The sequence below is a fragment of the Nothobranchius furzeri genome, chromosome 13, assembly GCF_043380555.1.
Source record: "Nothobranchius furzeri strain GRZ-AD chromosome 13, NfurGRZ-RIMD1, whole genome shotgun sequence".
Taxonomy (NCBI): Eukaryota; Metazoa; Chordata; class Actinopteri; order Cyprinodontiformes; family Nothobranchiidae; genus Nothobranchius; species Nothobranchius furzeri.
The window spans coordinates 53,979,835-53,993,181 of record NC_091753.1 but is presented as its reverse complement, the minus strand read 5'-3'; the positions used below and the strand labels follow the sequence as shown (position 1 = coordinate 53,993,181).

At 43.3% G+C, this 13,347-nt stretch overlaps 1 protein-coding gene across 6 annotated transcripts in view; it reads left to right on the top strand.

The window, feature by feature from the left end:
• Positions 1 to 13,347, top strand: part of robo1 (roundabout, axon guidance receptor, homolog 1 (Drosophila)) — a 327,637-nt gene that overhangs the window by 282,541 nt on the left and 31,749 nt on the right. For 5 of the 6 annotated variants that reach the window (XM_054742443.2, XM_070543614.1, XM_015950995.3 and 2 more), the window contains 9 exons: positions 77 to 215; positions 336 to 463; positions 6,639 to 6,763; positions 7,371 to 7,542; positions 9,891 to 10,096; positions 11,373 to 11,454; positions 11,609 to 11,777; positions 11,858 to 12,024; positions 12,105 to 12,226. In XM_054742443.2, the coding sequence (XP_054598418.1) occupies positions 77 to 215; positions 336 to 463; positions 6,639 to 6,763; positions 7,371 to 7,542; positions 9,891 to 10,096; positions 11,373 to 11,454; positions 11,609 to 11,777; positions 11,858 to 12,024; positions 12,105 to 12,226 (1,310 nt within the window). Of the gene's footprint in view, positions 1 to 76; positions 216 to 335; positions 464 to 5,713; positions 5,723 to 6,638; positions 6,764 to 7,370; positions 7,543 to 9,890; positions 10,097 to 11,372; positions 11,455 to 11,608; positions 11,778 to 11,857; positions 12,025 to 12,104; positions 12,227 to 13,347 lie in introns of all 6 variants that reach the window. The other variant, XM_070543615.1, reaches the window with a different exon arrangement.

The following is a 13,347-nucleotide window of genomic DNA, read 5'->3' as shown; positions in this document are numbered from 1 at the left end:
ATGAGTTAATCTGATGGAACTAAACATGCCACAAATGAGTTTTACTGAAAATAATTAGCTACTTTTTTCTTTGCAGAGCGTCCTAGCTTTGCACGCCGCCCTGGTAGCCAGGTAGTGTTAGTGGACCAAAGTGTCGAGTTTAAGTGTGAGGCCCGTGGCGACCCTGTTCCCACTGTGCGCTGGAGGAAAGATGATGGTGAACTACCAAAAGCAAGGTAGGGCTCTAACTGTAACGGCATTACTTTGCTCTCCTCCTCTTTGATCGGACTGTCTTTAGCTGGTGACTTTACCTGTGTTCATGTATTTACCAACACTTGACTACCTGCTCTACTCAGATATGAGATTTGTGAGGACCACACCCTGAAGATTCGTCGCGTGATCTCAGCTGACGTAGGCTCCTACACCTGCGTGGCCGAGAACATGGTGGGCAAAGCAGAGGCATCGGCGACGCTCACCGTCCACGGTAACCAACAGTTCTGCCTCAATTCTTGACTTTCACATTGTTCTGCATGCTGAATGTAAGCCTCACGACGTCTAGGATAAATGCTCTAAATTCATTTCCATTTTGACCTTTAGTGTGGTTTGGTTCAAACCTAATTTAGCCCAGGTACAATGGAGCTAAAAAGCCATCAGTTTTGCTACTACGTGCTCATCCCTTTAACGCTTCTCTCTCAATTAGCTGATTGATTTATAATAAAAAAGGAATGTGGAAATCCATAACAGCTGTAGAGCTGTGCACAAGGGAACTGGGCAACAATCGATTTCATTTGCCCTACACATGTGACAGTTCTCCAGAGGCCGGCCTTCCTTTATGCTTTAAGACTTACAGTGCTATATGGAATACGCACGTCTCCTGTGGCCCTCTCGACTGGACCTCTTATTAACGCAGTTGGAATATAAAGCAGCTGGTCACAGAGTGTGAACAATCAGAAAGAGACCATTCAAGGAAAATGGGGGTGAAACTCTCCAGAGAGTCAGGGGAACACGGGAGCCATTTAACGCCAAACTAATAGGAATGTTTGGAGTCTGGTGAGACGGGAAGGGGGAGGGGGGGGGGGGGTGGAAGCGTGGAGCATAATGGGTGGGGAACGGTTAGCGAGGTAGGGTGTGTGTTGGCGTCGGAGAGGTGGCTCAAGAGGCAAAACGGTTAGGGAATTGGGGCTTGGGGCGATGAAGGAGATGGAAGGGGAAGAGGGGATTTCTGATGTGAGGTCAGTCATGTTAATGTCACCGCTAACAGTGTGTGTGAGGCGGAAACTCAAAAAGGCAAGGCAACTCGATTTCCCCCTGCAACCCCCTCCTTTACGCGAACACAGATACTTCATTTTCGCTCGGTTACCCTTTACAATTAATTTCTGATTTTCTATTCAAGAAGAGCGATCTCTAGAACGGTTTAAGGCACAAGATTAGATACACCTGCCAATACGTTCATCAATATATCTACTTCTCTTATTGCTTTTCCCCTGTTTTTTCTCCTCCCCTGATGAAAGGTTAGTTAATGAAAGGGAACAGCATTGATGCATGGCTCAATAAGCGGTTCTCCTGGCTTGAATCATATTTGAAATGCTAAAACCTCCCTTGTCCTCAGTGGAAATTAAATGTCTTAACCTCAGGCCAATTCCCTTCTGCCTGCATGAGGAAGAAAGACACGGACCCTCTTTTCATACATCATCCCTTTCAACCCCCTCAATCTTGTAGAAGTTGGAAAGTGAACTCTCTCCTATTGGCTTTACTCCAGCTAAAAGTTTCTGCTAGTTTTAAGGAACTCCTAGATTAAGTTTAACATTTATTTAAATGCTTAATTATATAGAATACATCATACTGTCCAAATCAGATGGTGAATGATGCCCAAACCAACGATACTTCCTAGAACCATTTGCATCTACAGATCGCTGCGATTTACCCAGTCCAGGATGCAGAGAGGCCAGCACGGCTGTGGGCACGGAGTAGTCCAGCTAATTAGAGACAAGCAAGCCGCGGTCCCACGCTCGGAAATGACATGCTTCTAATTACAGATGCATGCACAGGAATGGAAGGAAAAGCTGGGTAATTGCAGGTCTAAATGGACCAAAGAAGAAGCGATGTATAGGTAGAGAGATGTCGCTGTTGTAGTGAAGAAAACTGCGGGTTTGGTGGGCTCCGTCGTCAGCCAGATTGTTTAGCTGCTGCTGGATTAGAACAATCCGGCTTCAGCGAGAAGGTTGGCGATCAAAAATTTGGGTGTAATTGGTGTAAATATTCAGGTTTATTCCCATCTGAACATTCTGTGATGTATAAATGAAAGATGACGCCAATAAAACAGGATGCAAAAGGGAGTTTCAGCGTATCTCTTACCAAATATTTTATCATCGCATTAGATTCTGTTAAAGCTGCCGTAGAAACACGGTGAGGCACACAGCACTAAGTCCAGCCTTCAGAGCAAATCTCCGGGCAACTGGATTATTCTCTGCCTCCTGCGGTCAGATTGTCAGTGAACAATGGCATCGGTGTCGGAGTGGCGCCTCGGGCCGTTTTCCTTTCCATGTGTTCTGCTCTTGTATAACCTAATCAGTGAATTATTGTTTTACACACGTTTATCAGTCCACTACACATCCCCAGGACTTATAAATGTGTCAGGAGAAACATCAAAGCAGTTGACTGAATACACACATAAATGATGAAGTCGTTTTCGGTCATTTAGACCACGCGAGCATGTGGCACAGATGTTGAATTTGAACAAAGATGAAAGCAAAACTCTGCGTGATCTAAGAGTTGAGCCGTGTCGGGTGTGGTTAGATAATATTTATGTTACATTTAGAAAATAAGCTTTATCAGAAGATGCCATTTAATATATAAATAAGCTATTTTCAGTCAGCATGAAACAGAAGCCAGGAAATGGATTTGTTGTTTTTTTGTTACAAGCGGTTGAGTTTGCTGTTAGCACTGATTTGTGTAAAGAAAAAGTCTTGAAAAGAATTATTGTCCCCTGAGAAGTTTTACTAATAACCCATGTGAAGCGTCTGGGCCGAGGCTCGGAACCGGTGCCAGAAGTGTGTGAATGAGAGGAAGTTTCTCGTCAGCGGTCCGTTTGCTGTTCCAGTCATGATAAATGCTGGAATTTGGTTCGGAGCCATGAGTATATAAATTGTGGGTTTCTGTATATTCTAAAAGATCGACACTACAATAAAGCCTTGACATATAGCTTTAATAGTAAAACCATGAAAAAAAAGCATCTTCCTCTGCTTTGAACACATTAAAACCTCAGAAAACAATCAATCTGTTGCCAAGTAGAAGAGGTGGAAGTTCGAAGTAAATAAATTTAGCCGGTGTGGTACTTCCTACACAATCTGATCCTGAAGAATACCTTTTGTAGTTTTAAGAAAAGCTGAAAACAAAGTATCCAGGGCAGATTTAAAGCTCACCTGTTCCTCCGGTTTCCCGAACATCTCAGGAGAGTTAAGGTTACCTGATTAAAGGCTTAGACGCGTAGGAATGGACGTAAAGGATTTGATGTGTCTAATGTTTGTGTGTATCCAGAGCCTCTCACTAGGGCTGCAAATAACGACAATTTTAATAGTCGACTTGTCACTGACTATTGAAACGATTAGTCGGCTAATCGGATAATTATTAAATTTTTCTTAAATGTAGCAAGAAATTGCTTTAATTATGTGAAAAATGATAATAAACACAACGAAGATGGGTACTTCAATGGAAAATGCATAATTTATTGAACTTTGCTGCTGATAGGCCAATTCATACTAAAAGTAATAAAAATGCCCCGTCTAACACCAATTAGGCACAGTGCTCAGTCAGTATAGACATAAATGCATAAATAAAATTAAAATACTTTAGTCAGACACAGTCGGGCGTAACATTAAATCTCTTTTTTTAAAAGCAAAAATACGTTAAAAAATGTACATCCAAAACAAAACGTATCGGCTTTCGTGTTACTTAAATCTTACCGAGCCAAGTTTCATTCAACTGTCCGACGTGCTTTCTCGTTAAGTGCACCGAGGTGCTGCCATGATACGTGAGGACTGCTTTGCAAATTATGCAGGTCATCTTTTTATTCGCCGAATCCCGGTGTCGGTACAGGATCGGCTCGGGGTCCTTCGACTGCCGATTATGTCACATTGCTGCAAATCTACTCGGCTTCCACACACACGTTTTGGAAAGACATCAGCAGTTGTGTTAATAAATTCTTGTTTGTTAACACCTAAATGTTTTCTTTATAATTGTAATTTGTTAATAAAACACCATATTATCTTTGTTTGGTAAAGAATGTGAAACTGCATAAAACCAACATCGGACTGACAAACAATAGAACAGTTCTTATATGTGAAGCCATATCTGTTTGTATTAATGTGGAGTTCGTCTGTATATTTCCTTAGTTGTTATCTAAATACATTATTTGATTCAAAATATTGCTCAGTGTCTTTCATTAAAGTTCTTATATTTTATTTTGCCCCATTTCATCAACATCAAGAGCTTTTGAGGGTCACCGTTTATCATTTGCTTATATTTTACATTTCCTTTAGAAATTCAAACATATTTTCTCCAAAAAGTGTTGATTTTTGGACTGCAGGACTACAACCGCTAAGACTACGACCGCAAATTTGTTCTGACCAATCAAAATCGTAACGTGATAACGTCAGTTCCGTAAGCTTCATGTTCAGCCAATCAACTACTTTGACGTCATCGGCAGTCGAAGAACCCCAAGCAGATCCTGTACCGACACCGGCTAGAATGCTCCCAAACTTTAGATGTTTTGGTACGCGTAGCTGCGGTGTTGGACGCTGCCATTTCTGTTAGTTGGCGCTCAGCAGAGAAGCTATTGCGCATGTGCAACTCTCGGCAGAGATTGTAATGAAGTGAGATGCCTCACTCGGTCGGAAAAAACACGTCTGGCTACAACGTCGGCAATGAAGTTCATTGTCGACTATTTCCATCGTCGATATTTGTTGACAATGTCGACGAATCGCTGCAGCCCCACCTCTCACACACACACAAATAGTCGTGAGCATCTTGTTCTGGGAGTGTTTGATGTACGTCTTATCTACATTTTAAACGCCATCCATAGACGAGGAGAGGAGGAAGGGTTCGGTCGTTATTCTGACTGACAGCGTTTATGTTTCCTAGGCAGCCGTTGAAGCAGACAGATTAGATAAGACGAGTGATTGGCCGGAGGAGATTTATGACCAGTGAGTGACAGTTAACATTCACCTTGGGTTTTTATGGGCCAGGCTTAACTATGCAGAGCTGCGTGTCTGGAGCTGTGACCTCGCTGCTATTTAGGGTGCTCACATTAAAAGTGCAGGAGTGTCCATCCTCAGACAACACCTGGGTGGCAGAACGCGATGCGTCTGGGTGTAAAACATCTCTTCTGTCCTCGTATGCATTTCATTTTATCCGTAACCTGTTTTCCAATTCTGTCTTGTTCAATCAGGAATTTAGCCACAAGATATTGAACGTATAATCTGCATTTTCCTGTAAATCAGCGTTTTAATGTCGTTTTGCTCACTCAGTAATTACTCTTTGTTCATCTTGCCATCCCTAGAGTTCCAGTTAAACATGAAATATTACGTGTCTTCACAGGACGAGAGCATAATTATCTGCACCCATGGACGTTACAGTTTTATTATTTAAATCTCTCCTCTTGTTGTCATGCTGTTATTTATTTATTTATTCATCCTTGTGTTCTTCTTGTGTTGTTGTGTTTTTGTTTCCCTTTTAGTCATGTCTGGTAAGTTGAAATGTCACCTGTCACCTATTCACCGCCCTGACAGAGACAGGAGGGTGTCACAACCCCCTTCATCCTTCACCCATCACCTCACCACCCTTCACACCGCTCTCATGTCTCTGTTGTCATGGGCAACAGCGACAAAAGGACATTAGTGGGTAAAAATAAATGCTCATCTTGTGCCTCCAAGGTAAAGCAGCATCATTTCATTTTGTTTGTATGTATTTATTTATTTATCTATTTGACATCTTACGCGCTCCCTCTAAAAGACAAAAAGTCATCCTTGTGGAAAAATGGTGCCTGAATTTCAGGCGACAGCTTTGAGATTGCCTTTTCTAAGTAGTAAACAGACCCTGTTTAGAGGTTTTAAATGATTTTAAACTTTTAGCACATGACTGAAATGAAAGGTTTGAACTCGCCTGCGTTTTGACCTCTAAAATAAAACGGCGTTTCCCTACATAAACTTTTATTAGACTAGTAACACCACAGATGTACGTAGCTGCCATTGACTGATGTCACTGCTCTTTATTTAAGACGTTATTTCTATTAGAGCATACATGAATACTGATTTCTGGTTGAGGCCTGCACTGTTGCAGGCTGTTGTCGTGGACAGATGGCTCAAATTGATTCCCCATTTCAATGTAAATTTTAATGATCCGTGCCTTTGCCGATGCAAATGAGGAGCATAAGATAACCCTTGTTTTTTCTAGTCATTACAATTTTTATAGGTTTGCATTTTAATTTGAACATTTGTTTAATCTGCTGTGCACTCACCAAAGTCACATTTTAAGAGATTTAAATACAAAAGTCTATTTTCCTTAGTTCAGCCTTCTGGTAACTGACCTATTATGACTTGTATTGCAGCGTACTGACATGCTGCCCTGTTCTGTGGCTAACCGTTTTCATGGCTGTCCTGCAGTGCCCCCAACATTTGTGGTGAGACCAAGGAACCAGGTGGTTGGAGTTGGGAGAACCGTCACTTTCCAGTGTGAGGCAACTGGAAACCCACAGCCAGCCATTTTCTGGCAGCGGGAAGGCAGTCAGGTAAATGAAAGAAAATGCTATTCAGGATTTCATTTCAAAAGTCCTTCCAAACTTTGGAAAACGACCATTTGTAGACATTTGTTACACTTTAACTGACGCCGTAATCCAAGAAGTCTTTAAATAAGAGAGTATCAGCCAGATCTTTTCCACTGCAACAACTTTTGTAGATAGATGAGGGGAGAGTTTAGGGGATAAAACTTAACTGGGGGGCGGTGTTAGGGTTAGGCTTTTTTGTGTTTTCCTGGAAGTTGTTTCTTCTGGGGTGTCTCCATCCGTGGAACCCGTCAGTAACCATTTTTATTTGGTTTTTGAGTGATAAACTGTGAGAACTCAGAGACAACTCTCTGAAACGGATCGGAAACAGAACAGAAAGAAAGTATCTGACATTCCGGGAGGTACAAAGTTGTGAATAAAACTGTAATAAATTCTGAACAAAACAATACATCATTTAGATGCTTGGTGACTAAATGTGAGTAGAAAACGTTATTTGCCATTTCAGCACAAGTTCCTTAACATGTCAGTAATTCTGTCATTCATACGGGCTTGCTATAAAAATGGCATCTTGCCATCGATGCTGTTGAAACGTCTGTCCTGTTGTACTTCACAGAACCTCCTGTTCTCCTACCAACCTCCTCAACCCTCCAGTCGGTTTTCTGTATCTCAGAGCGGAGACCTGACCATCATCGACGCTGAACGTTCTGACATGGGATACTACAGCTGTCAGGCTCTGAACATTGCCGGAAGCGTGATCACCAAGGCTCTGCTGGAGGTTACTGATGGTAAGCTACTTGTTTTGCCTGCATCAAAGCTTGAGAGAGACTTAGAAGCACTGGAAAGGAAAGCTGAGTGTAGAGGTATCGGGCGTTTAGATAATCCCGAGCTTGTGAGTATAATATTGTTCATCTGTAGTTCTGTGGTTGTTCTCTAAAGCGTATTAATATCCGGATTGAGGTTTCCGAGGTTTGGTCTGGCCTCTTCGAAGTGTTCCTGTCAAGCGATAGAGACTTTCTGGTGCCTGTGCACCCAGATCATGGCTCACTATTTGGCTTCACGCTGCCTAACATCTCCTTTAGTCTTCCACGGCTGGCTTGCTGTAGTCTACCGTTAGAAGACTGTGGCTATGTGGTGAGGTCTGGACTGAGTCCTTTAATTACCCTCCTAGCCAATCGCTGTCAGCCGTGTGGACGAACTATGCCTCCCTCCTACCATTCCCACAGTTATCTGGGCATCTATTACTTTGTCTACAGCACACCTAGATTCATCCCTTCATTTACCAAATGTCCTTCCTCATTTAAGGCCTACAGTGGTATGCTGCAGCTCTCCCTGCTGCTCTCCCTCTCTCTCATTCTGCCGTGCTCTCTGGATAATAATAACAGTTATTAAAGTGAGCAGGCTACTCTGAGGCCACCACTTCTCCGCAGGCAGATCTGGTAATAACAGGTCATGTTGACATTGTTTTAGTAATTGTACCATCCTTTACACAAAGCGCAGAGACAAAGCAGCCCACAGATTACACCGCAGCATCGCTCCAAAGATCTATATGCACATACAGGCATCATTATGTTGTGCCTTACACTATTTGAAATTAGTTTGAGTTTTCCTCTCTGGAGGGTAATTTGCTGGCCAATCAGACGAGCTGACAGCAGTGGTCATCAGTGGTGCAATGAATTATCATTAGGGATGAGCGAGTACACCACTATCTGTATCTGTATCTGTTCAACCATCTGAATTATCTATATCTGTACACTGAGTGGGCGTGGCCTAACCCAGAAGTGGGTGTGGTTTACGTTATTTAAAGTCTGAAATTGATATGGATTGATCAGAAGTTGCTGTGTGTATTGTTTTTTTTAACTGTTTACAGAGTAGCCTCAGAATTGAGATTAAATATTTTTGATCACAACAGTAAAGGAACTTTTACAGAACAAGTTTTTCAATAAAATCTGAACATTATTTAAGTGCATGAATTAATAGAGAGCGAGCGAGAGGGAGAGCGAGCGAGCGAGAGAGGGAGAGCGAGAGAGGGAGAGCGAGCGAGAGAGAGGGAGGGAGGGAGGGAGGGAGAGAGAGAGAGAGAGGGAGGGAGAGAGAGAGAGAGAGGGAGAGGGAGGGAGAGAGAGAGAGAGAGAGAGAGAACGAGGGGAGCGGAGGCAGTGGCCGACGCAGCACGAGCCATTTTCTGCTCTGTCTCGTCAAATGCACCACGTACGTTACGAAAAAAGTAACTTTAAATATTAAACCAAAAAAGAGGCGAGCTGAAGAAAACCTACGGAGTACTGAAGAAACGTGAGCAACAGTGAAGCAAGCACAGAGAGACCCGTTACTGTGTGTGTGTGCGTGGATGCATGGACCGGACTGAGACTGCAGAGTGTAGGAAGGGGTGGGCACTCCATGTGACTGCCAATCACAGAGCGTGAAGACAGTCAGTTACCCAATGAGGATTTTCCTTCAGATATTTACGAGTTTTACTCGTTTCATGCTCAAATTCGTCAAAAATGCGTTATCCGTACCGGATACTCGCCTGAAACGAGTATCCGGCTCATCCCTAATTATCATATCATTACTAATGGGAGGGCGGTAGATCTATTGTAGGCATATGATAAAAGAACAGCAGAGACGAAATAATGAAAAAGTGGTATGTGTAATAAACATTCGTGTGTCTTGTGCTGCACTTGTTTCCTTCATTAAAACAAACACTCAGCTTTTCTCTTTACCGTTGTTGCTTCTGGTTGATCGCCCAGCATCACACAAGTTGTAAGGCACCATGTTAATATCTCTTCTGGCTTTATTCATTAAGCCTGTCACCTGTTTGTCTGCTGGAAGGCTTTTGAATTGTTGCCTGACATTCTACCATATACCTTTACGTATGTAGTGAATCTGCTGTGAAAGAACCAAGGCTGTTTCGTTTTAATTAGAATCCCATTATTTGGCCGAGATCAACTCCCGCTGCTGCGCGATTGGAAAATTACTTTGAGTTCTTAACAATAATTGTCCAATACTCACCATTCGTGTTTATTGTCCCCCAGCTGAATACAATTGACTCAACCGTAGTTCCTGCTTGCACGGCTACAGCAGATTTGCAGCCTCTGCCTATCCTTATAATTGCCTATTCTCCTTCCGTTTTGCACAGTGGTGTCAGACCGCCCGCCTCCAGTTATACGACAGGGGCCAACCAATCAGACCATAGCCGTGGATGGTACTGTGATCATGAACTGTGTGACATCTGGGAACCCCACCCCCACCATCTTGTGGAGGAAGGATGGAGTGCTAGTGTCCACACATGACTCCCGTGTCAAACAATTGGACACAGGCGCCCTGCAGATACGATACGCAAAGGTAAGACCTGTGTGTGTGTGTGTGTGTGTGTCCTCCTACATATAGACTGTTTTTTTTTTCAATTAAGATTTCCAGATATGCTGCCTTTAATGTCTGACTCCATTCCAATAGACTTCAAAGTTTTCTGTACCACATCCATAATGAGCTTGGCAATCCCCTGCTGCTTGGTAAATAAAGCATGTGTTTCTGCCAGCACCCGGCACTCAGTGGGCTGTCAGTCAGTTGTCGAAGGTTTGAAATGGAGCTTGTGAAGTTGAACACTCCACAGTTCCTGTCAGTCAGCAAGCGCAGTGTTTTTCTGTGTGTCATTCCTCGTGCGTCCATATGTGCAGGCAAGATGGCAGGCCGTGTGATGCTGAACACTCTTAGGCAGAGACAAGTAGGGGGTGCTGACACGCATTCCAGATTGAGGCATCAAGGGGTCAGAGATCACGTCAGTTTGCGGTGTTCTGATGAATGCTGGCATGTCTTGCAGTGACAAGATTGCGTTGTGATTGGGATGCCGGTGCGACGCAGGCAGGAGGCGATGCATCTGAGTCACTCTCGTGGTGAAGAGGAATAAACTCTGCAGACGCTTTACATTAATGAACTCATCATATCTCCTAGACAACATTTTAATGAAGACATTTTTGATGCATGGCCTGTAATTTTCCTGAAATGACTTTAATGTGTGCTTTGATTTCGAGTTCAGTAGATTTCTGTCCTTGCAAACTGAAATATTCACACTGCTGGCACTTGGCAAGGCGTGCTTGTCTCCCATTATTCAAACAATTTATCTCCCTCTCCTCTTTACTGTTTATTTTGCACAACACAACAGCCCTTAGTAGACTATACATCACCAACAAAGCAAAACAGAATTATTTGTCTTACACAGGAGTTTTCTGCGCAGTTGCCTTTTTAAAAATGCAGTATTGTGAAAAGTATGTTGTTTTCGTTGGTCTAGCTAGATTAGAAGGTAAAATATAGCTGAAAGTCGCCAGTAGTGACTGGTTTGGGTGATAGTTTTAGACACCAATGTCCAATTCTAATGTTTTACTTTGTTTTCTGGGCTCCTAGACTTTGATTTCAAATACTGTTTGGTCCCTCCTGCATCTTTCTCATAGTTGCGCTAGAGATGATCCGGTGATTACCAGGACAGCTGCCTGAAACATACCATTCAAATATCAATGAACGATAGTTTAGGGGACAGAGAGTGAAGGCCTACAACACAGGGAAACAGTTGGACATATTTGAATAATTTCCGTTGAATCAGGTTTTCTCTCTTCTACCCTTGCAGCTTGGAGACACAGGCACCTACACCTGCATCGCCTCCACTCCAAGTGGAGAAGCCTCATGGAAAGCCTCTTTAGAAGTCCAAGGTAAAACTTACTTTAATGTGACGTCCAGCAGTCGGATAGTGCCCATTAATAGCTTAACTTCTTTTTACGTAATGATATGTTGTCACATTAGTCAATTGGTTTTAACACAGCTGGATTTTCATGTCATTTTCCACATTTTCATTTCTATATTTAGAATTTGGAGCTCCAGTCCAACCAAACAGACCCACTGACCCAAACCTAATCCCCAGTGCCCCTTCACGACCAGAGGTTACCGATGTTACTCGTACCTCCATCACACTCTCCTGGAAGCCTAACCTTAATTCTGGAGCTACACCCACGTCCTACATCATAGAAGCCTTCAGGTGAAGTTTCTCAAATTGATCATACATTTGTAAAATAAATATTTATTTTAAATCTATTTCGTTCTGCTTTGGGTTCACAGTCACGCATCAGGGAGCAGCTGGCACACCTTGGCTGACCATGTTAAAACGGAGTCATTTGTACTGAAGGGTCTCAGGCCCAGTGCAGTCTACCTCTTCTTGGTGCGTGCGGCCAACGCCTATGGGCTTAGTGACCCCAGTCCTATATCTGATGCTGTGAAAACCCACGGTAAGAACTAACCTTGTAAATTACTTAGTACAAGCTTGCTTGATTACTTCAGTTGTATTCACATGGTTTTTCGTACATAGATATCCCTCCCACCAGTCAGGGTGTGGATCATCGACAAATCCAAAGGGAACTGGGAGAAGTGGTCATCCACCTGCATAACCCTACCATCCTTTCCTCCTCATCAGTCAGGGTGCAATGGACAGTGAGTATGATTTTCTGCAGGAATGTTTTATAATCAATTTTCCTCAAAGATGTGTTCTGATGATATTTAACTCCATTTCTGTGTGAAACAGTTAGAGCTTTTCTTACCTTTTGTGGAACACTTCCTGAACAGCCTTGAAAAGTTCAGGAGAAAAGTTTTTTATGTTGCTGGTAAACGTTCTCAGTCATCCAGTAGGGGTTGTATGAACTAGTCGACTAGTCGACTTCACGGCTCTGTAGTGACTTTTTATGCCTGTCATCGACTAGTCGCTGTCACGTGATAATGACTGACAAGATGCAGTCCTCGGAAAAGACAGCAGGTGATGAGCCCCTGCGCGTCGGGAGGCGGAGGCGACGCGCTGTGCCAGAGCGTCGGTACGGACACCGGCGGTAAAACGGACATTTAACTAAACTGTGACCGTTTCCCTCTTGCAATTTAACCTTCCCCTCACCCCCATCCTAATCTTAACCAGTTTGCGCATGCAAAGCTCTGATCGTTGATGCGCTCCAGACATTGCGTCCTGAGCACCGCCAAATCAGGTGTCGCCACCTCAAAAACAAATTAAACACGCGATCGTTCATGTCGGCTCATTTCCTTTAATGTTTTCTGTCTGTTATTTGTGCTTGATGCGTTTCGCAGCTGCGAAGCGAGGCACATCACCTGTTGTCCTCCGGTGATGCACCCCCAAAATTCCACTATCTCTGCTCCGCTCCAGCACGAACTCCGCAGCAAAAACGGTCCCGTTGTAGTCGGCCGGCAAGCAGCGGCACTCCGCTGTTTTTGTGGTCGGTAGATCTTTTAGAACTGCAGTTCAAAGGTAACTCATAAGGTGAATATATATGAACCCAGGTAGCAGTTTTTCTTTAGGATTGAGAGGAGATGCAGGAAGATAATAAACAGGCAGGACAGAAAAATAGTCAAATAAAAACAAGTTAGTTTTGGTACCTGGTGGGTGCAACAAACAGACACCACTGAAGGTAATCAGAAGTGAGGAACAGAAAATGAAATAATTATTTTAATGTTTAGAGCAGCAAGAACTCTTAGAGGCTGCAGGGAGTTTGCGGCCGCTGCGCTGGGGGAGGGGGGAGATGGCTGAAGTAGGATGCAGAAACTACAGTTGT